The sequence below is a fragment of the Canis lupus genome, chromosome 15 (assembly GCF_048164855.1).
Source record: "Canis lupus baileyi chromosome 15, mCanLup2.hap1, whole genome shotgun sequence".
In the NCBI taxonomy this organism is placed as follows: Eukaryota; Metazoa; Chordata; class Mammalia; order Carnivora; family Canidae; genus Canis; species Canis lupus.
This window is the reverse complement of record NC_132852.1, coordinates 14,645,183-14,668,086: the sequence shown is the minus strand read 5'-3', so window position 1 is coordinate 14,668,086 and position 22,904 is coordinate 14,645,183. Positions and strand designations below refer to the sequence as shown.

The window sequence follows — 22,904 nt, the reverse complement described above, 5'->3', positions numbered from 1 at the left end:
AAATACCAAAAACAAACTAGCAGTTGTGAGGGGGTTGGGAGAGTGGGGGGAGAGCAAACTGCATGGAGGAAAGAGGGAGACAGGCCTGCAGTTATGGAGTGAATATGGGATGAGAGGTACAGCATGGCGAATATAGTCAATGGTGATGGAATAGTGTTGAATGGTGATAGATAACAGCTACATTTGTAATGAGCATGGCAAAACATATAGACTTGTTGAATCCCTATGTTGTACACCTGAAACTAATGTAACATTGTGTGTCAATATTATACGTTAACTTAAAAAAATTGGTTAATAAAAATAAAGCACTTAGACAATAATAAAGGATCAATAAATGTTGACTATTATCCCATTTCTCCTCATCACTCTTTATCCCATCACCTGCATAAATTTTACAGCACTTGTAACTATGTGACATTCTCATGTCTTTGGTTTTCGAAATGTCTGTTGCCCCATTAGAATGGAACCTCCAGGGACGCCTGGGTGGCTCAGCAGTTGAGCGTCTGCCTTTGGCTCAGAGCGTGATCCTGGGGTCCCAGGATTGAGTCCCACATCAGGTTCCCCACAAGAAGTCTGCTTCTCCCTCTGCCTATGTCTCTGCCTCTGTGTCTCTCATGAATAAATAAAATCTTAAAAAAAAAAAAAAAATGGAACCTCCAAAAGTACAAGGACTGTGTCTGACGGGTTTTCCACTTCAGTTCCCAGAACAAATCCTAGAAAACAGATGGAGTTCCAGTTGTTGAATAAATCAGTACCTCTCATTCAAAAAACTTCATAACACTCATTAATCAATCCCAACCATCAGTCTACAAATATTATTTAATATTAAGTTGACTCAAATAAACAAAATAAACTTTTGGGGGATTATATACAAACTTTTTTGGAGAATATACATTTTTGTTTGTTTTGGGGGTTGTTATTATTTAAAGGTTTTATGTATTTATTTGAGAGAAAGAGCAAGAGCAGCGGGGGTGGGTGGCAGGGAGCAGAGGGAGAAGGACAAGGAGACTCTGTGCTGAGTGCAGAGCCCAACATGGGGCTTGATGTGGGGCTCAATCCTACAACCCCAAGATCATCATGACCTGAACCAAAATCAAAAGGTGGTCACTTAACCAACTAAGCCACCCAGGTGCCCCTGTTGTTTTTTAAATAAACTCTACCCCGAACTTGGGGCTCAAACTCAGGGCTCCAAGATCAAGAGTCACATGCTCTACCAACTGAGCCAGCCAGGCACCTCTAGAAAAGAAAGAAAGGAAAGAAAGGAAAGAAAAGGAAAGGAAAGGAGAAAGAAAGAAAAAGAATTTTTTTTTTAAAGATTTTATTTATTTATTCATGAGAGACACAGACACAGGCAGAGGGAGAAGCAGGCTCCATGCTGGGAGCCTGATGTGGGTCTCCAGGATCAGGCCCTGGGCTGAAGGCGGCGCTAAACCGCTGAGCCACTGGGGCTGCCCTGAAAGCGCCTGCGTGGCTCATTCAGTTAAGCATCTGATTCTATGTTTCAGCTCAGGTCTTGATCTCAGGGTGGTAACGTCCAGCCCCCAGCAATGGGCTCCCCGCTCAGCATGAAGCCTACTTAAGATTCTTTCTCTCCTTCTGCCTCTGCTCCTCCCTGCCTCCCTCTCAAAACAAAAACAATAACAAAACAAAACAAAACAAAAAAAAAAAAAACAGAAAAAAAAAACAAAGAACAAAACACACACACACACACACAAACCCCTCAATTCTGTCTTAAAGTTTTATTTTAAGAAACCACTTCAAGAGAGCAACTCCTTTTGAGAAAACCAATAAGATACTGAAATAGAATAAAATCTTGGTGCCCATAAATTCTAAACAATTTTATAATATAAAACAGAAGTTCTGATTTAAAGTCTAAAAAGCATATAGCATATTTGGTGCTAAGTATTTGAAGACTGAAGGATAAAGTGGAAACATATAAAGAACCACTGGCAGGGACAGAGAACCAAGCCATGCCATACCCCCTGAGATGTGAAGTCAGGGACCCTATGGCATTGACTGCTTGATCTGACTACAGCTGGCAGGTGGGAAAACCCCATGAGCCCCAGCAGGAAGAGCATGTGCACTCCATACACAGGTCTGTGGGAAGGCCCTCCAGACACAACCCAGCTAAAATGGTATCTTAAGGAAATACTCCTTGACCATGGCATGTACCTTAGAGTGTGACCACTCAAATACAGCTCCCATCACCTATCCCCACAACTGTGTCTATGGACTTAGCCAGAGCTCCTGGGTCTAATCCCTCCCAGTCCCATCCACCACTCCCACTGGCCCCAGAATTCTCCGTATATCAACAATCAAATCATGTCACCCCCTCCCTGCTACTAGTGGCTTCTAAATCATTACATCTGGGCCTAGCCTCCTTTTGCACTGTTGGATCACATCCGTCTCCCCGCCGCCCAAACCAGCCCATTTCCAAACATGTCATGAGCAACCTCACATCTACTAACTCTGCTCATGCTCTTGCCTGCATAGGAAAGCTGTCCTGTTCTGAAGGAACCCCTTGCACCCCACACCTGCACAAGGTCTAGCTCAAGTCTCATCTCTGTGAAACCTCTCTACCAGCTCACAAGGCAGAAAGACCTGCTCCTTGCTCCCTTTTCAAAGCACTTCCCAGTTTTGTGGGAGTCTCCCAAGAAAGACTGCACACCTCACCAGTCTTTACAATCTCAGGAGAGACACAGAGACTGGAACTAGTACGCACTCAATAGACACATATGGGATTTACTCAAAATCTACAGCACAAATTTGAAATGTTCCTAGTTTCCCGAACACACATGTCCCATCTAAGGATCCTGGAAATCCAAAGCCTAAGCTTTTTGCTACATGCCCAGAGAAGATAATTTCTAAGGAGTGAATCTGACTATTCCAAATCAAAACTTCTCCTTTGACTTGCTTATTTTGCTTCATTTTGTTGGATCCATTATCACCTCCTCATTGCCCAACGCTCACCTGAAGTTTTACAGTTGGTTAGAACCACATACTTTTGGAATTACAGGCAAAAGTAATTTGGAATTGCTTGCACCTTTGATAGAGCAGACACCAGAGCCTGCAGCAGAAACGGAGGTTCCCACAGAGAATTAGTAGATAAACTCTCGCCAATAATTTAGCATTTTACGGTCATTACTGAAGCACAATTGGAATTCCAGTAGAAATTCTGAACCCCCAAAGCAGTTCAAAAGAAAGTGACCACTTGGATCCCAGCAGGCACCACTCCTGCTCCTTTATCTGATGCTTCTGTTTCAAGAGGCGGTGTCTTTGCTTCCCATCATGGTACTGAGTTCCGGGCTGAGCTGAGCAATGCAGCTGCTGCCCCCACCAGCTACCAGTCAGCTTGAGACGACTCTAGCTAATCAGCCGGATCAGGGCAAGAGTCAATCAACTACAGCAATTTGGAACCTTTCAAACTGCCAGAATATTTCTCTTTGGTTAATATGTAACAGGTTCTCAAATCCTACGATTTTACAAATTCTGCCTAGATGAAAAAAAAAATTAAAAATGTGAACTGAAACATTTACAAATCAAATGCTATTGATACAATGCCTGGGATGTCAAAATGGCATTAGCTTGGAGGACAAGGGTAGAGGGGAAATCAGATTGGCCATGTGCTGATAAATTTCAAAGATGGACGATGGGCACATGGGAATTCAATACAAGATTTTTGAATTATGCTACTTTTACATGCTTGAGATTTTTGAAAATGAAAAGGGAAAAACAGGAATGAAGTCAAGTTTAAAAGTAAACTATTAAAATGCTGTTATCTATACAGAGCATTAAAAATAACTACGTACATCCCTACTTTCTGATGTGTTGCAGCCCTACCTACAAGAGCAGATCAAGTCTCGGAGGCATTAACCTTGGCCCCTTTACTAAGGCAGCTTAATTACAGGTACTCCACTGAGGTTTTTGGTAAAGTAAAAAAGAAAAAAATAAATAAAGCACCTTTTGAAATTTAGCGCAGGTTACAAAACACACAAGATGCAAGCAAGCCTTCCTGGTTTATTGTCTACTCGATTCAAAGGAAGCTTTGTAAAGATTTCTGCTATACAAAAACAGGCAAGATACAACTAAATTTTTTAAATGCTATAAATGTGCGACAGGCATACAGGAAGACACATTAGCAGGTATTAGCTAATCCGGCAGAGGAAGGCAGCCTGGCAACACCGGGAACGGGAACGGGTAACGAAAAAGGCGGCTTTACAGTCTTTTCGCGTTTGAACTTTTGACCTCCTCCCAAAATGTCATGAAAGAATTTTTAAGCCGTGGTACTTAGAAAGAATGCTTTCTTTCTTGAAATCGTTTCATTAAACACTGCTATTTACTATATGCGCTTTTACCCGCTGGGCCCAAGGCACAAAACTAAAAAGTGTATTCTAACAAGACATGCGACCTGGACGAAGAATACAGGAGTGCATTTACAAAAAATACAGGAGTGCAATTACTAAATAAACAAATAAATAAATAAAAATAAGAAAATCGACAGCAAGTCACGCAACCCGGGAAGCGCGCAGCGACCATCTCCTATGCCCCGTACACCCCCTTCTTTTGTTGAGGATCAGACTCCCCCCCCCCAATTTCCTCGTGTCCCTTCTTCCCTTCAAGCGCACCTTAGAAAGGTGTAACTGGAAGCAAAACGAAATCTGCAGGTCCGCCTGGCGCCGAGCGGCGGGCGCGCGAACCCCGCGGAGCCCCGAGCCCCGGGCCGCGCCCCCCGGGCCGACGGCGGGGAGCCACGGAAGGCGGTCGGGGCGCGGGGGGGCGGCAGCAGCGCCCGAAGGCCCGCGGCTACCGGAGGCGACCGGGATCCTCTCCGGACTCCTCGGGACCGCGCGCCCAAGGGCAGCCCCGCCGCCGAGCCTCCAGCGCCGCCGCCTACCTGCCGGCCGCAGGCACCGCCCCGCAGGAGCGCAGGGCTGCGCCGCAGGGAGGCTCCGGCGCGCGGCGGGGGGAGGCGGGGGGGGAAAGGTACGAATCCCCGTTTGGGGTGCCAGGAAGTTCCCCAATCCCGCGCCCGCGGAGGCCCGCCGGCCCCTCCCCCGGCCGGGGCTCGCGCGCGGAGGGCGGCGCGGGGCGCGCGGGGGAGGCAGGCGGCCGGGGCAGGGAGTGGGGGGCGGGGGTTGGGGGGCCGGGGCCCGGGCGCGGCAGCCGGACTCACCGAGGCAGCGGATGTGGAAGCCCGAGGGCGGCCGCAGCGCCCGGCGCGTCCAGCCCTCGCGCAGCGCCTCCAGGTGCTCCTCCTTGCCCTGGATCAGCAGGACCTGCTCGTCGATCCAGCCCAGGAAGAAGGTCTCGGCCACCGCGGCCGTGACCCTCTTGTTCCAGAAGTGCTGCATGTTCTCGGCTTTGAAGTCGGCGAAGATCTCGTAGCCGATGTGGTGCCGGGCGAGCTGGCGCGGCGGGGCGGGGGGCGCGGGCGGGGCGGCGGCGGCGGCGGCGGCGGCGGCCCGCTCCCCCGCCGGCCCCTCGGCCGGGCCCAGCACGATGGCCAGGGAGTGGGGCGCGATCTGCAGAAACTTCTCCATCTTCCGAAGCCGCGGGCGCCCCCGCCGCCCGGGCCCCGCTCGCCGCCGCCGCCGCTCCGGGAACAGCCGCCGGGACGTCGCTGCGCGGCAGGCGGGGAGCGTTAGTGCCCCCCCGCGCCCGGGCTGGCCGCGCCCCCCCGCGCACCCCGCGCCCCCCCGCGCCCCCCCGCGCCCCGGCGCCCCGCGCCGCCCCGGGGTCGCCGCGCCGGGAAGGGGAGGGTGCGCGGCGCCCGCTCGGCCCGAGGTCCGGCGCGAGTTACCTGCAGCCGCGGGCCGCCGGGCGGGCAGCGCTCATTCTCCAGCGGCGGCACCCTCGCCTCCCTCGGCGCCCCGCGGCCCCGGCAGGGGGCGGAGACGCGGGAGGAGGAGGGCACTTCGCGCCGAGGCCGGGGCACCCTCCTGGTTGGACTTGGCCAGAGAAGTCTCCAGGAGGCCCAAGTGGAAGGTGGTGGGGGTGGCCCCGAAGGCCGGGGCGGGGTGGCGGTGAGGGAGGTGTTTAGGTGGCAGGGCTCAGGGGAGACCTGGAGCCCGGGGCGGGGGGGGGTGGGGGGGGGCATGGCGACACTCGGAAGGCAGGGATTCCCGAGCAGAGTGTCGCTCCTCCCCACGCTCCACCCACCCCCTCCACCTCCTGCTGGAACAAGTGGATTAGCTGACTGGTTGATGGGCCCTTGGAAGTGGCTTTTTTAAAAAACTTAGTCAAACCTCGAAAATGTGTCATCAGCCCCTCCTCCCAAACTCTTGTGGAACTCCCCTGTCATATCTCCATCACGCACCGTGGGCCGGCTACAGAAGCAGCCCAGTAATTCCCCCCCTGTTACATGCACAACAGTCCCTTTACGAAGACGATACAGATATTACCAGGAAAAAGTAACAATCATGCTTTAAAAGAAAAAGAAAAACTCTTCGTTAAGGTTTCTGCGCAAAATTGTGTCTTGCTCATTTTTCACTGAGAAAAACTATATTGTCATGTATCTAAAGCAATGACTATCAGAAGAAGCATTAGGGGTTAATGCTCCGCGGGAATGATTTTCCCAGTATAAAGAATGTTGGCTAGAATGCACAAAAAACTACCTCTTGAAAGATTGCTTGGAGCTTTGAAACAACAGGCTTTCCATTTTCTGCTACTCTTGTACAGGAAAGGTCTTAGGGCCATGTTTTTGTTTTGTTTTGTTTTTAAGATTTTATTTATTTATTCATGAGAAACACACAGAGAGAGGCAGAGACACAGGTAAAGGGAGAAGCAGGCTCCATGCAGGGAGCCTGATGTGGGACTCGATCCCGGATCTCCAGGATCACACCCTGGGCTGAAGGCAGTGCTAAACCGCTGAGCCACCAGGGCTGCCCAAGGGCCATGGTTTTTTTTATATATATATATATTTTTTAAGATTTATGTATTTATTTATGACAGACAGAGAGAGAGAGAGGCAGAGACACAGGAGGAGGGAGAAGCAGGCTCCATGCTGGGAGCCCGACGCGGGACTCTATCCGGGGACTCCAAGATCGTGCCCTGGGCCAAAGGCAGGCACTAAACCGCTGAGCCACCCAGGGATCCCCCAAGGGGCCATGTTTTAATGAAGGGTAAAACTCAAGCTTCCCCTCTCCTTGCCTCAGTGAAAAGAAAGCCCCTTTTACCCAAACACAGGGCTTAGGAGTTCAGCCCTGAGATGTCTGGACAAGTCCTACGGGCACACTCTTTCCACATGGAGCTCCAGGGGTCACTGTCTTCTCTGGGCAGCAATCTCCCTTGATAATAATAATAGAGTAGCATTTGATCAGCACTCATAGAATGCAAATCCTTACAACAGCCCTTTGAGTTAGATATGACCATGCCTATTTTGTGGAAGAGGCAAAAAGAACATTAAGTAATTTGTCTAGGGTTCCCCTGTCCGTGAAGCCATAGGACTGAAATCTAAACCTAGATCGGTTGTCTCCAAGGCTCAACCCCAGTGCTTTCATACCTGTTCCATTTAACTGACCAACCACTGGCAGATAAAATTTTCCAAAAAAGGCCTTCCATGGTGCCTCTCGAATAAATGATACTTAACATTTATCTTAGGTATCTATTGGGGCACAAGAAATCACCCCCAAACTTAGCAGCTTAAAAAAAAACAAAACATTTATTATCTCACACTTTCTGTGAGTCAGGAATCCAGGTACAGTTCAACTGGATGCCTCTAGCTCAGTCTCTCATAAAGTTGCAGTCAAGCCAGAGCTATAGTCTTATCTGAAGGCTTGGTGTGGACCTGCTGCTAAGCTCACTCACTAAGCTGTTGGCCAGATTCAGTTTCTTGAGTGTAGTTGGACTGAGGGACTTAGTCCCTCCCTCTCTGGAGAGTCATTCTGTTCCTAACAATATGAACATCTACATACGGTAACAACATGCTAGATGGCTTTCCTCAGATCATCCAATTCAGAAATCACAATCTAATTTTGGAGGTGACATCTCATCATCTCTGCTACATTGTTTGCTAGAAGTGATTCACTAAAGCCAAACCCCAACCCCAAGGGCAAGGGATTACACAAAGGTATGAAGACCAAGAGGTAGGGATCATGTGAGGTCATCTTAGAAGCTAGCTACCACAACAACTAAAATGAAACAATGGGGGGCGCCTGGGTGGCTCAGTCCATGAAGCGTCAGCCTTCAGCTCAGGTCATTTTCCCAGGGTCCTGGGATAGAGTCCATGCATCCCTGCATCAGGCTCCCCACTCAGCGTGGAACTGTTTTTCCCTCTCCTCCCCACTCGTACTCTCTGTCGTTATCTCTGTCTCTCTCTCTCTCTCTCTCAAATAAATAAAATCTTTTTAAAAATACAAAATAAAATAAACCAGTGAAAAGTTTCCATTTTTACAATGTTTGTAATAATGTGAAACATTAAAAGGGAAACTTCTACTATAAGTGCTCTCTCTCACATACTGATAGCAAGCTCCTCACACACACACACAATACTACTGATCCTCTGAACAGGTAGGGCTGTGTGAGAGTCTATACCATCAGAACTCAGTGGAATTAATATGAGGAGCTACCTAATTGATCCTTGACACTGTCATCACCTACATGATCAACCTCATTATCATCATTATGGCCTTTTATGATTACTCACAAAATGCCAGGCAATGTAGTAAGAACTTTTTATATATGTTGATATTATTGTGATTTTGTTCAGAGGATAAATATAATGGCAATAATATCTTCGAGATAAGTAGCCTAACATATTTTCATTTTCAACAACCCTCAGTTCCCAGTTATCCATGAACTCAATTGTTCCTGCTCCACATCAGTTCGCCAAAATCTGTCCACGAATATAGCTTTCTTTTCTTCCTTAGTCTTCCTCTCTCTTTTTCCCTCTCCTATCCCTGATTGAAGGTGCAAATGTTACTCAGTAGGGAACTGCTTTCTTCCCTAGATTCGGTATTCAGGACCTTTATGTTGACCCAAATGCCATGAAAATTTCCTGGTCAATTTCCAAGGAGAGGTGTTCAACATTTATCAAATGCCTCATTCTTAGAAAATTCAATAAGGACAAACAGTTATTATTCAGTAATAATAATTCAGTATTCAGTACTGAATTATTCACAGACATTCAGTAATTTCTCCAAGGTCAAAAAAACTACTAGCTGATCAACCCAAAATTTCAACCAGATCTATGACTCCAGAACCCGTTTGTTCAGCATTCACTGCAGCCTCCAAAAGAAACAAGAACCCACAAGACAGACCTAATGTCACTTCATTCAGAAGAAATACTTACACTGATTTCCTTGAAAACATGTAAGAAAAACAATCTAGAAGTGTTTGACTATTAATCAGACAAGAAACTCCCAAACCAAATCCAACACCCTGGGAAGAACACTTGCCTAGTTGTCTCAATCCTGAAGCTTGAGACTGAGTGATATTTTGTGCAGGACGTAAAGCCTGGGAATGAACTTCTTTGTCAGCATTTCCCCCCACTGCCTACAGTCAACGGCCAGCCATTCTTGTGGGGAAAGAGGGCTTTGCTAAACTTTCTCTTGTCCAGACTTATCAACTGCTGATTGTCCACTGGGATATAACAGAAGCTCAGACAATCATCACTCCAGGAGGTACATACCAGTCCAAGGGCCTTCACTTTGGAATTTCTGTTGGTGGCAGACCGTGTTTTCTAAAGACGGCTGCTGCCATGATATTGCCCAGGGATGTGCATTCTGTAATATGACTTTGCCACTCCTTCATCCAGAGGGAGAGTCTCTCTGTCTCTCTCTCTCTCTCTCTCTCCCTCTTTGACTATGGCCAGACCCTGTGATTGCTTTGACCAATAGAATAGAGTTGAATTGATGCTGTGCCAGTTCTGGGCATAGACCTTATTGGCCTCACTGCTCTCACTCCCACCTCTTAATCCAGTAGTAGTTGGATTTAGACTAATAAGTTTAAGGCACCAATTAATATGTCAGGAAAAATGACATCTGCACAAACCACTTAATAAAATCTTGCGGCAGTAGGAGTCCAGAGGACCAGTCCTAAGCCAGGCACCATAGAACAAGTGCAACTCCTCTTAGATCATCATGTTGTGAGAATGCTGGAGCTAGCCACATGAAGACGGTATGGAGAGAGAGCAGTGTCAGCCAATGCCCAGCCATTCTCGCCATCCCAGCTCATGCACCAGATACTTGACCTATGTGAGTAAAGGAGACATTCTAGCCCCAGCTGACCACCAAATACAGAAGAACGAGGACCCCAGACTGAACTCCAGTCAAGACATCTCTGGGTATTTAAGTCACTGCAGCCAAAGCTTCCAACTTAGTGTAGCAGAGGTGAGCCATCCCCACTGAGCCCGACTGAATGTCTAACCCACAGAATTGCGAGCATAATAAAGTGGCAGCCATTTTTCATCACAGAGTTTTGAGATGATTGGTTACAAAGCAATAGATAATTGGACCACTATTGGCTCTTGTTGTGTTTGCACGCTGTGTATGAAATTCAAATGTATAAGAATCCAGGCAGGAAATAGTATTTCAATGACATCCTGAGTGTGGTACCTATGGAAAGCCAACTTGTATAAAGAAAAAGGAAGTCCTGTTATGTTATTGTTTCATCACCAGTGCTGTAGTTGGATTTAGACTAACAAGTTTAAGGCACCAATTAATATGTCAGGAAAAATGACATCTGCACAAACCACTTAATAAAATCTTGCTGTAGTAGGACTCCAGAATTTCCAGAGTTTCTATAATCATGGGGTCACTGCTTCATCTAATTAAAAGCCTCATAATGAAATAAGTAAATAAATAAATAAAAGGGGGTGGGGCACCTGGTTGGCTCAGTCAGTAGAGCATATGACTCTTGGTCTTGGGGTCATGAGTTCAAGTCCCACCTTGGGTGTAGAAATTACTAAAAATATACATATATGTAAACTTAAAAAAAAAAGCCTCCTAAAAGGTTATTTCAAGGGTAATCCACCTACATCCTTAATTGTGTCACACCACTTATGCAGTATTAATGATTTTGTTTGACCCTTACGACTACATGCTTACCTACTATCTTGAAAGAATAACACTGATTATAGGGCGCCTCATGGCTCATTCGTTAAGCATCTGCCTTCAGCTCAGGTCATGATCTCAGGGTCTTGGGATCTAGCCCAGAGTCAAGTCAGGCTTGCTGCTCAGCAGGGAATCTGCTTCTCCCTCTCCCTAGGCACCTCCCCATCATGCTCTCTCTTGCTCCCTGTCTCTTATATAAATAAATAAAATATTTTAAAAAAATAATAACACTGATTATTGATGACCTGAATTACAAGTCTACAACTGCTTATCCTAGATTAATAAAAAAATAAATAAAATTTATACGGTGTTTCCTATGTATCACATACTATGCCTTATGTACTTTATGTATATTCATTCATTTAATCCACACGACAACCCTATGGGGTAGATACTGTTGTTATTCTATATTTACAGATGAGAAACTGATCCAGAGATGTTAAGCAACAGGGGCTCGGCTGTTAAGTCACCAATAAGTCACCTGGATTCAAATCCAGGCAGTCTGGCTCTAGTGTCTGTGCTCTTGATAACCATACTATAAGGCCCCTCCTCTTCTTCAAAGAGTTAATGATCATCTTATTATCATAGCCAAGCTTGTGTGAATCACTGAGGATATGGGCTGTATTTTGTGGTTTAGAATCAGTTTGATACTGAAAAGAGTGCAAAAGTATATCACATGCTTTGCTTCTTCCAACAACCTACCAAAGATTTTTACCTTAGTCTAGACCTATATTGATCTTCCTTACATGGAAGATTTTGTCATTGCCTGAGACACCTTTTCAAAATGGCTCCAAGTGCTTCTAGATGCTACTCTGATTCCTCATTCAGTTTTCCCTTCAAAGAATTAATCTTTCCTAGGACAAAATTTAAGATTGCCACCATAACGGAGAGATTCAGATAGCCTAAAAATTAAGATGGTTCATCTGGATGCTTCTTGACATGCTTCTCAATAATGCCTTTGTTGACAATCACACAGCCATGACCCCTCTGTACTCTGGCTGTCAGATGGCACCAGCTTTGGCATCTCAATTACAGTGGCAGAAGCCCATCCCAGTCAATTTTCAAAGACCAGTGTACAAAATATACTTATCTTTGTCTTAGGTTTCTATTAGTGGTTCATTCATGTTCAATTCCTACAGCTGTGCATAGCAGCATTTAAGAGTAGAAACCAGTCTAGAATAATACTTTTTCCCTCATTGAAATATTTAACATTTTTCCTGACTACTATTGTAAACCCAACTCAATACACTCTAAATTTCATGCTAAAATCACTTTTATTTGAGCAAAAATTCCATCAGCCACACCAAATTAATGTGGGTTGTTGTTTTTTTTTTTTCATGAAATGTTTTAGGATACTGGATGTTCACAGCATTAGTATGCATGCCTCAGGCTTTCACTCCGAGTGATTGAGAGTTACTAAATCTTGGTCCCATTCATTACAATCTTACATTAGACAACTATTGTATTCTAGGCATTCTGAGTTCTAGACACAGAAAAATAAATATGACCTAGTCTTTATTTTGGGGAAGATCATAGTTTGTAAGAGGAAATAGACAAATAATCTCCCTGAAGTGAAATTATGGCCTTATTGATGCAATGGTAGAAGTATGTACATACATTCATTAAGTTCATTAAGAAAGTGACATTAAGAATGAGATAAGACTTCATACATTAGGCAATATTGAGCTAACACTTGAAAAGTAGGTATTTATTGTATGATATTGGTGTTTTACATATAGCTCCTTCCAGACTAAAGGATATGATCCACTAGTGAGTATCTATCACTGGGAAGTGTGTCATAGAAAATGATTATTAACAATAGAATATCAGTTCGGGATTGAATCCTTTCTATTTATTTTTAAATTAGTGTAGATTCAAAGTCCCTCCAACAATAAGTTTACTCTCATTCCTCTGCAAACTTCAAGGCTTTCTTAGATAGGAAAAGAAAGGGGTGGAGTTACAACTACTTTGCCAGGATTTGTGCATTTCACTAGCATTCCCAAGGGACTGTATCCCTCATGTAAATGGTATTCCCCATAAAAGCTGCGGTGTGGGGAAAAAAAAAAAAGTGCTGCTATAATACATACTATACCATCATTAATTTTATCAGTATTTAGATGAACATAAACATCTGGTTGCTATTTCATGGAAATAACAATGGCTGATATTAATAACAAAGCAACGTGATAAAGCAAACACAACTTTTGTATATTTTCTCCTACTCACTGGAATGAAATCAGTTCCTTATCTGTTGAGGTTTTTTTCAATATAATCACCAAGTTCTACCCTTGATTATGTCTCCTCCAAATAAGGAAGTGAGTGCTGTGTCTGAGATCTCCAACAGTGGAAATTACAACCTGTCAGAACTCTGCCATCTTGCCCAAAGTACGTATTCTCCAGTAAACAGGCCCTCCTTCCTCTGAGATCACTGCACATGGCAGATCTCCAGAGCCAAGAGAAGGGCTAGCTAAAAATAGACAGTTTTAGGAAAATGCTATGGTTAATCAGATAACTGCTATCTGAAACGTGCAGATATCAAAACATTTTAAAAGGCAGAAACACAGTCATTCACAAGAGAAAGCTTAATGATCTAATTCATGCTGTATTTGTCCAAAAGTGGAACTTCAAAATCATTTATCCTGGGCATTCAATTATAAATGGAATTAGATTCTAATGCTATTTTACACATAATTACTTTAGAAATGTGATTAGTAAAGCATTTAGAAAAATAGTAAATGTAGTTGGTTACTGTTAATGATTCAAAACAGAGTTATTAACTTCTAAACATTTATCCCATTTATTGTAGATGAAAAAATATAGATACCCTGTCTTGGAAAAATATTATAGTTTTATTTGCAATTTGTTCACATTTCCTTTATACTGTTAATGGGGATTGTTTTAATAATTTAGAAGTGGCACATTGACAAGAATTGTCTATCATCTGTGACAGTTATTGCAAATCCTGGTGTCTTTTCAGCTCACCACTTTCAATTTGTTCTATTTATTGTACTTAAATATTTTAAAAGGTATAAACATAATTTGGAAAGGTAATTAGATAAGCGCTCCTGTCTACATAATATATTTCTTATTGGAATTAAATATATACATACGACAAAGTCAATGTGCTTTAATAGAAAACATACTGATTATCAAGAAAAAAGTGCATTTAGGCCTTCCATTTCTGGCAATGGAGCACACTATATATCCTCAAAATTTCTCAGTAAAAGCACTTAAAATTATGTATATCGAAAATACCACCTCCAGCACTGACATTATGCTTCTGAGTAGGATAGAGTTGCTAACATTGGACCAATGATTTTGTCAGGAACCTAGAAAATCTATATAAAATATAAACATTGTCTGCTTAAAGGCATCACATAGTTGTTGAAGCGAGAAGGAAAGAAAGTAATGAAATTTCAAAGGGAAGACCCATGAAGCAGTGAGTTGACCTTCTGCAGTCACTTGCCCCAAAGGAAACTGGTTAACCCACTTCCTAGATATGAGCAGAAGCTGAAAATCCACTCTTTGCCTGATGAAAAAGCTGCTTCTGGTTGATGGAGAAACCAACAGACTTCTGGCAGTTTTATGCAGCTGGAGTGACATAATTGAAAGGCCTCAAATGAGGAAGTTTTCTCTTCAAGACACCTGTAAAGGATGGGAGGAAGAGAAGCTGGGCGGAAATCCTCAGAATAGTAAAGTAAAGCTTTTGGCAACCTCAGTGTAATGATGAGATAGATTGGAGTTCCTGAGCTGCCAGGGGGAAGAGCCCCAGCACACACATCAAGCTGTCTCCTGAAAGCCTTCAGAGACATCAGCATGTGAAGAGGGTGAATCAAATGTAAATGGAGCTATGCCAGAACTTCAATCCAGACTATGATTCAATTCAGCCCCTTAGTGAACTAACCCTACTCTAACCCTAGTGATCTGCCCCTACTCTCTCTACTTATGAAGGAAAAGGGTTAACTCTCTCTGGAAGAAGGTAATATTTTAAACACACACACACACACACACACAAACACACTCCATTCATTTAAAAATTACAAGGCATGCCAGGAAAAGAACTCTATTGAGTCCTTATGGAAGAAATATATCCATAGAAATATATCCAAACAGACCCATAGCAGATCAGAACTTTAAAATAGCTATACTATGTTCAAGAAAATAGAGGGGGAAAATGGAGAAAAAGAAACCAAGAGGAGATTTTACCACAGAACAGAAATCTTAAAAAAAAAAAAAATCAAACAAAATTTAAAAAAGAAAGTACAATGTCCTTCTCTGGGAGGGAACAGAAATATGTAGGATATATTGGAAAATTTTAATAAGTGTATAATTTGAATTCTGTAAGAGGAAAATGAGAATGGGAAGGAAGAAATATTTGAAGAGATAACAAAAGAGAATTTTCCAAAACTGGAAAATGTAACATCATCTCACAGATTTCAGAAACCAAAGCAGAATAAACACAAAGAAAATTACACACAGGTATATCAAAATAAAACTGCTGGAAACCAAAGATAAAAAGAATACCAAAAATAAGCCAAAAGAAAAGAAAGTGCATTGTCTTCAAAGGTGTAACAATGAGGTTAACAGCTGACATCTCAGTAGAAATAATGGAAGCTAGAAGTAATGGAATGATACCTCTTTAAATACCAAACAAAAATAACTGCTGACCTAGAATTCTATAGCCAGTGACAATAATCTTCCAAAGTGAAGGTGAGCAAAAAATATTTCAGACAGCACTGAAAATATTTCACTTTCCAAAGTGAAGGTGAGCAAAAAATATTTCAAAAACCACAGCACTAGCTTAATAATTCTAACCCCCATGTGGCAGACTGAATAATGGCCTTACAATAATGCCAATTCCTAATCATCAGAAGCTGCGAATATGTTACATTACATAGAAAAACCAACTTTGAGGATGCAATTAAGGTTACTAATCAGTTGACCTCAAAATAGGAAGATTATCCTAGATTGTCTGGATTAACTATGTGTGATCATATGGGTTCCTCCAACCAGAGCTTTCTTCTAGCTGAAGATGAAAAGAAAGGCAGAAGAAAGATATGGCAGAAAGGAGAGTCAGAGAGATTTCAGTGTATCATAGTAGGCTCTAAGATGTGCAGGCCCATGTGCGAGAACCAAAGTGAGCCCTCTAGAAGCTGAGGTCCCCCAGCTGGCAGGCAGCACAGAAACAGGACCTCAGTACTACACTTGAGGGTCAGGGCATCTGAACATGTGTATTGGAGACTTCTAGAACTATGAGACAGATCTGGGAGTGCAAAGAGAAGGGAGAAGGAGGTATCCCTGGGTGGCGCAGCGGTTTGGCGCCTGCCTTTGGCCCAGGGCGCGATCCTGGAAACCCAGGATCGAATCCCACATCGGGCTCCCGGTGCATGGAGCCTGCTTCTCCCTTTGCCTGTGTCTCTGCCCCTCTCTCTCTCTCTCTCTCTCTCTCTGTGACTATCATAAATAAAAATTAAAAAAAAAGAGAGAAGGGAGAAGGGACAGGCTAGAGGCGAGGGCCTGTGATGGAGTGTCCTTAGGTAGAATGCCCTGGAATCAAAAAGTTCTAAATTAGAACCTGAATTTATAGATTGTAACTATGTTTTTATCAAAATGAAAAGATACACTATAGTAATCAAGACAGTATGGTGCTAGCATATGGACAGACATGTAGATCAATGAAAAAGAATTGAGAGCCCAGAAATAAAAGCTTACATTTATGGTCAACTGGTTTTCAAGCAAGTATGCCAACAAAATGCAATAAGAAAAACATACCGTTTCCTACAAATAGTGCTGGGACAACTGGATACTCACAAGTAAAACAACCTACACCAAAAAAAAAAAAAAAAAAAAAAAAAAACCTACACCATACCAAAAAAAAAATTTACTCAAAATTATCATGGGCCAACACATAACAGCTAGAACCATAAAAATCCTAGAAGGAATGGCAAAATATCTTCATGATCTTGGGTTAGGCAATGGTTATTATATAGGACACCAGAAACACATGCAACTTTTAAAATTTGATAAATTGGAATGCCTGGGTGGCTAAGCAGTTGAGCCTCCGCGTTCAGCTCAGGGAGTGGTCCCAGGATCCCAGGATCAAGTCCCACATCAGGCTCCCCTTGAGGAGCCTGCTTCTTCCCTGCCTATATCTCTGCCTTTCTCTCTGTGTCTCTCATGAATCCATAAATAAAATCTTTTTAAAAATTGATAAACTGGACTTAATCAAAATGAAAATCTTTTGTACATCAAAAGATACTACTGAGAAAATGAACACACAACCTATACACTAGGAGAAAATATTTGCAAATCATGTAATTCATAAGGAACTTGGAATATTCATAAGGAATATATAAATCACCTTCAAAACTTAATGGCAATTACCTCAATAAAAATTTCAGCTCAAAAAGACAAAGGTATATAGTACACCTGAAATTAATATAATGTTGCATGTCAGTTATACCACAATTCTTTAAAAAGGCAAATGATTTTATTTTTTAAAAGATTTATTTGAGAAAGAGAGTGTGTGTGCTCATGAGAAAGAGAAAAAACATGCCCACGAGCAGGGGTAGGGGCAGAGGGAGAAGCAGACACCCCGCTAAGCAGGGAACCCAACTCAGGGTTAATCCAGGACCCTGAGATCATGACCTGAGCCAAAGACAGTTGCTTAACTGACTGAGCCACCCAGGTGCCCCACGCCAAATGGTTTTGATATTTTTCTCAAGAACATGTGTAAATGGCCAATGGGCACATGAAAAGATGCTCAACATCGTTAGTCATTGGGAAAATGCACACTGATGGGCAGCCCGGGGGCAGCCTGAGTGGCTCAGTGGTTTAGCGCCACCTTCAGCCCAGGGCGTAATCCTGGAGTCCCAGGATCAAGTCCCATGTCAGGCTCTCAGCATGGAGTCGGCTTCTCCCTCTGCCTGTGTCTCTGCCTCTGCCTCTGCCTCTCTCTGTCTTTCTTATGAATAAATAAATAAAAATCTTAAAAAAAAAAACAGAAAATGCACACTGTCAAATGACAAAAACACAGTGAGATACCATTTTTTACTTACTTGGGTAGTTATGATGGAAAAGGCAGACAGCAGCACGTGTCGTTGAGGATGTGAACAAATTAGAGACCTCATATAGTGCTGATGGGAATGTCAAATGCTGTAGCACTTTGGAAAACAGTTTACCAATGTTTCAAAAAAATGAAATACAGGGTCGCCTGGGTGACTCAGTTGGTTAAGCATCTGCCTTCAGCTCATGATCTCAGGGTCCTAGGATTGAGCCCCACATCCGGCTCCCTGCTCAGCTGGGAGTCTGCTTATCCCTCACCCTCTATCCTGCTCATCCTCGTTCTCTAAGTCTCTCTCTCTCTCTCTCTCTTTTTCAAATAAATAAATAAAATACTTTTAAAAAATGAAATTCAGTCTTATATGTGACTAGTAATTCCACTTCTAGCTATCTACCCAAAAGAAATGAAATGAAACCATACACCTACACAAAGACTTGTACACAGTGGTCATACTAGCATTATCCATTATAGCCAAAAAGTGGAAATAATCCAAGTGTCCAAGAACCAATAAATGGGGGGAAAAGTTGTATATCCATGCAATTGAATACTATTTAACAATAAAAAGAATGATGTAGTAATAAATACTAAAAAGTGGAAGAACCTCAAAACCATGATGTTCAGTGAAGCAAGGCAGACACAAAATACCACTAACTGTACATTTTTATTTGCATGAGATGTCCAAAAAAGATAACTTTATAGAGGCAAAGAGTAGATTTGTAGTTCCCTAGGACTGGGGCAGATATGAAGAGTGACTGGTAATGGGCAGGAGGTTTCTTTCTAGGAGTGATGGAAATGTTCTAAAATCTGATTGTGGTAGTAAAGGTACATCTCTGTAAATATACGAAAATTCTTTGAATCATATACCTAACAGAGGTGAATGTTATGCTATGTAAACTATATCTCAATAAAGCAATTAAAATTTTAAAAACAAAGTAAAAATAATCAACTAATAGAATAAAGCACATTCTGAGAACATTAGTAGTTTGTTAGCTTGACTTAAAACTGTGGAATAGTTAAACATGTGGTAAGCGGGTCTCTATTTGTGTTAGGGACAGCCTGTCATTGTCACTAGTGAGACTAGGCACACAGTGCTGTGTTCACACTAGGAACCAAGCCCAAGAAGTGGGTGACGAGCTTGAGGACACAGCAAAGAGAGTGGGGGAAATCGTGAGGATTTGGAAAGTTCTAATCGTGCTGATGGAAGCTGTGTTATACCCTACACCTTCAAAGTGCTCAGGATTCCTTTTCATTTTGCAGTTCTGCTAGTCACTGCACAGGGGAAAGTATAGACTCTGAGCTGAGAACATATTGCAATTTCTTTCCCCATTTCCTCCAGAAGGCTCCCATCACTGATCCTCTCTTAGCCCAGACTTCCACCCATGTTGTTCAGTGAAGCTCATGGACAAATGTTCCTCTAGTCACAGCTCTAACTCCTACAACTCAATTTATGGTCTATTTTACATATCATTATCCCCTTTAAGTCTATCGTAATCGATCCCATGGGTAAATTAAAGAACAATATATTGAAAATAAAAATAAACTTAGTCATAATTTTGATATAATTCAGCACCTATACAGAATTGCCTAATATCTAATATTACAACAGAGTGCAAGCCAGGGAATGTATTGCAGTTAAACAAAAGCAATGATGCTACGGTCCTGAATACGGTCAGACCAGCCCAAGCATTGTATTCCCAGAAAGGGAAAATGCTTCTATGCTTTGTCATGCATTAATTAAGAGCTAAGTGCTCTTTCATAAATCTTCGTTTGGTGGCCCAAGGATCTCAGTGATTACCACCTGGATTTGATGAGTCAGACTCTAAATATTGAAACATCACCACAGGCAATGTCTGTTGCTCAGATCTGCCCTTTTGTGGCTAGAGACTCTAACCATTTGGGAGACTTATGTCCCCCAGGCTCTTATTCATCCCACCAGCCCTCGTCTCCAAGGGATCATCCTCCACAGAGCTTGTCTGGGCCCCAAGGGGAAGCCCAGGGAAATCTGCACATGCCTGGGCTATGGAGAGACTTCTAGGCACTGGGAGTCTGAGGCTGTAGGCAAACTACCTGCTGGGTTTTCTCCATTTCCCCTTCAGATTCCTTCTCCATCTTCCTCTCTCCTGCTCTCCACCAGGAGACATAGGCTGCCACACACCACACCAACAGGGCTCTCTTGCCCTCTTACTTCTAGTTAGATTCAGCCAATGAATAGAAATTGGCACAACATGGGAGGCCAGGGGGAGAGAGACAATGGGGTATAGATTTCCCAGCTGTTCCTGGTCAGGTACCTGGGTTGGCAGTAGGTGATCATCTTCCCAAGGCTGATCATTCCTCTCCAAGGCCCTCTTCTGCAATGGCCGGTCTTGCTGGGCCAGAAACCACTTCCTTAGCTTGCTCCTCTGGCTTAGGAGAGTAGCAGAGTCCCTGCTGCCGCTAGCCCCAGGATGCTTCGCTGCCCCTTGTTAGATTCCCCTAACCCTACTCACTCCTTGGTTAATATTCCCTTCACAAAACTTTCTTCAATCACTACTTTTGAGAGCACCTTCTATTTCATGCCACAATCCAAGCAATTAATAGGAGTTGCAGTTGGTGAGTGGAATTAAGAGGAACTGATAAATGGTTCAACATTTTATTTTATCCTGCTTTATAATTTCTTCTATATTTAAAAATGAGTAGGTGTTACTTTGGTAATTAAATACACATATGCACATGCACGCACATAATAGTACCTCTTTAAAACAAATAAGATTTATTTATTTACTTGAGAGAGAGAGTGGGGAGGGAGAGGCAGAGGGAGAGAGGGACAAGCAGACTCCCTGCTGAGTGGGGAGCCCAATGTGGGGCTCTATCCCAGGACCCTGAGATCATGACCTAGGCCAAAATCAAGAGTCTGATGCTTAACCAACTGAGCCAGCCAGGTGCCCAAGAGTCCTCCTTTTTTGTAACATGCTTCCCATTTGAACATTTGCAGAAGCACCATTTATCTCTTCTAAGTACCACACCTCCCCCGGTGGAGGAAACTCTTAACCAGCATCTCTTCCCCAATGACATTTTAACACCAAGTCCCTGATATGCATTCTCTCGGTGCTTATAAAGCCCACGCACTCTTCCAACACAAGGCATCTTATTAATCCAAGATCTTATTTCAAGTCTGTGACATGGCAATTTTACACAGCGCCTTTTCAAGACTCCTAGCCCGAAAGAACAAAAGGCACAGGTTGATGTGTTGTAAACAGTAAGCTTGTCTGCTCAGGGATTCTAAAGACACAAAATTGGTTTATTATTGCTTTTGCTTTGTCTAACCAACTATTTGTGCTTGATCCAAAGCACAAGTCAACTTCCCGGCCTCAGATTTCAGCTAACAGCTTAACTTAAAGCTATTATAACTCTGGCCCCATTTAGTTGGATCTGAAGTCCCATTTATGAAATGGATTTAAATCTGGGAACCTTAGACTCCCAACCTGTGCTTAGTCGGAAGCCCCTCTCGGCTGCTATCTGATGGCCTGATGAACTTGAGTTGACCTATTGCTTCCTTCTGGTTCCCCAAAAGAAAGAAATCCTTCTCGCAATTTCCTTCATTCTTGTTAGGACTTTTCTACCTTCTCCGATATCCATTTTTTCTTTTGCTTTTGCTTTCTGAGTTCATTTTTTCCTCGTGAAAATGCTTACTTCCCAACACTCATGAGAGACTTTGTGATTCCAAAATGAGACCCAAAAAGGCATAAATCAAATCAAAAGGTGGAAATACTGGTTGAGTTGTTTGAAATCAAGATGGGTTCTTCCTCAAATACCACAGTTGCTATAACCCCCCCACACGCACACACACATACACACACACGTTCCAGAAACACAAGTATGCAAGCACTTAATATAAAGCAGATACAATCCCCATTCTCAGAGCATATATCTAATTAGAGGAGCAAGAATAATATGTTCTATATATTTGCAGCTAGTCTATGTCTCAGTATATTTTTTCTTGTCCCCCCCAAGATATATAAGAAATAGAGCTCAACTTTTCTTTGACTTATACTATTTTGTCTTTCAAGCCACCACTACACCATTACCATTTCATCAGAGTGGTAGAACTAAATCCCATTCAACCCTATACCTGAGGCTGTATCTAGGTTTTAGGTGGTGGTAACAGGGGCCGTATGTTATGTCAAGGTGTCCAGAAGGGGAGATGAGCCAGCCAGGCCCTCACTGGCACCTGTCCACACAGAAATCCACTTAAACATGCATTGCCTGCCTGGTCCTTGGTATGAGGTCCACCCATGTGATCACAGAGATAGTTCCCTTTCAATCCACTTGCTCCTTCAAGTTTTAGGGTTCTCTCTCTGAATCCTGGGGTCCTTGTGGATACCCAAGTATCATCCTGCTGTTTCTGTGACATGAGTAGGTGCAGGATGTCTAAGCCATTCTATAGCTACCTCTTCTCTAGGATCTGGTGGCCTCTTGGGGCACGAGGAGGGGGAGACACAAACCTATCTGTGGTTTTGCTGCTGCCCCAAACCAGGGAAGCAGATGCAGGGCTCTTCCTTCTGGAACCCACCAACATCTACACTCTTACTGCCTTCTATCACTTTCATCCTACTCTTACTAAGAAAAAACTTCTTCTTATATATCTTAATGGGTCTAAAGTAGAGGTCAAATTGCAAAGCTGAAAAGAGCAGGGATTTGCATATATATATGGGATGCTCTAAGACCTGGTCAGCACAGAAAGAGCCTCTAGAGGAAATACTGCACCACCACTGGATACATTTAAGAGAAATACAATAATTGTATTTTAAACT

At 43.2% G+C, this 22,904-nt stretch overlaps 1 protein-coding gene across 6 annotated transcripts in view; it reads right to left on the bottom strand.

Annotated features, from left to right (window-relative positions):
* Positions 1–22,904, bottom strand: part of STOX2 (storkhead box 2) — a 264,144-nt gene that overhangs the window by 217,050 nt on the left and 24,190 nt on the right. For 2 of the 6 annotated variants that reach the window (XM_072775919.1, XM_072775922.1), the window contains exon 1: positions 5,174–5,431. The exons of the other annotated variants lie outside the window; for them this stretch is intronic. In XM_072775919.1, the coding sequence (XP_072632020.1) occupies positions 5,174–5,351 (178 nt within the window). In that variant the 5' untranslated portion in view covers positions 5,352–5,431. Of the gene's footprint in view, positions 1–5,173; positions 5,432–22,904 lie in introns of those variants that run through there. 6 annotated transcript variants of the gene reach the window in all.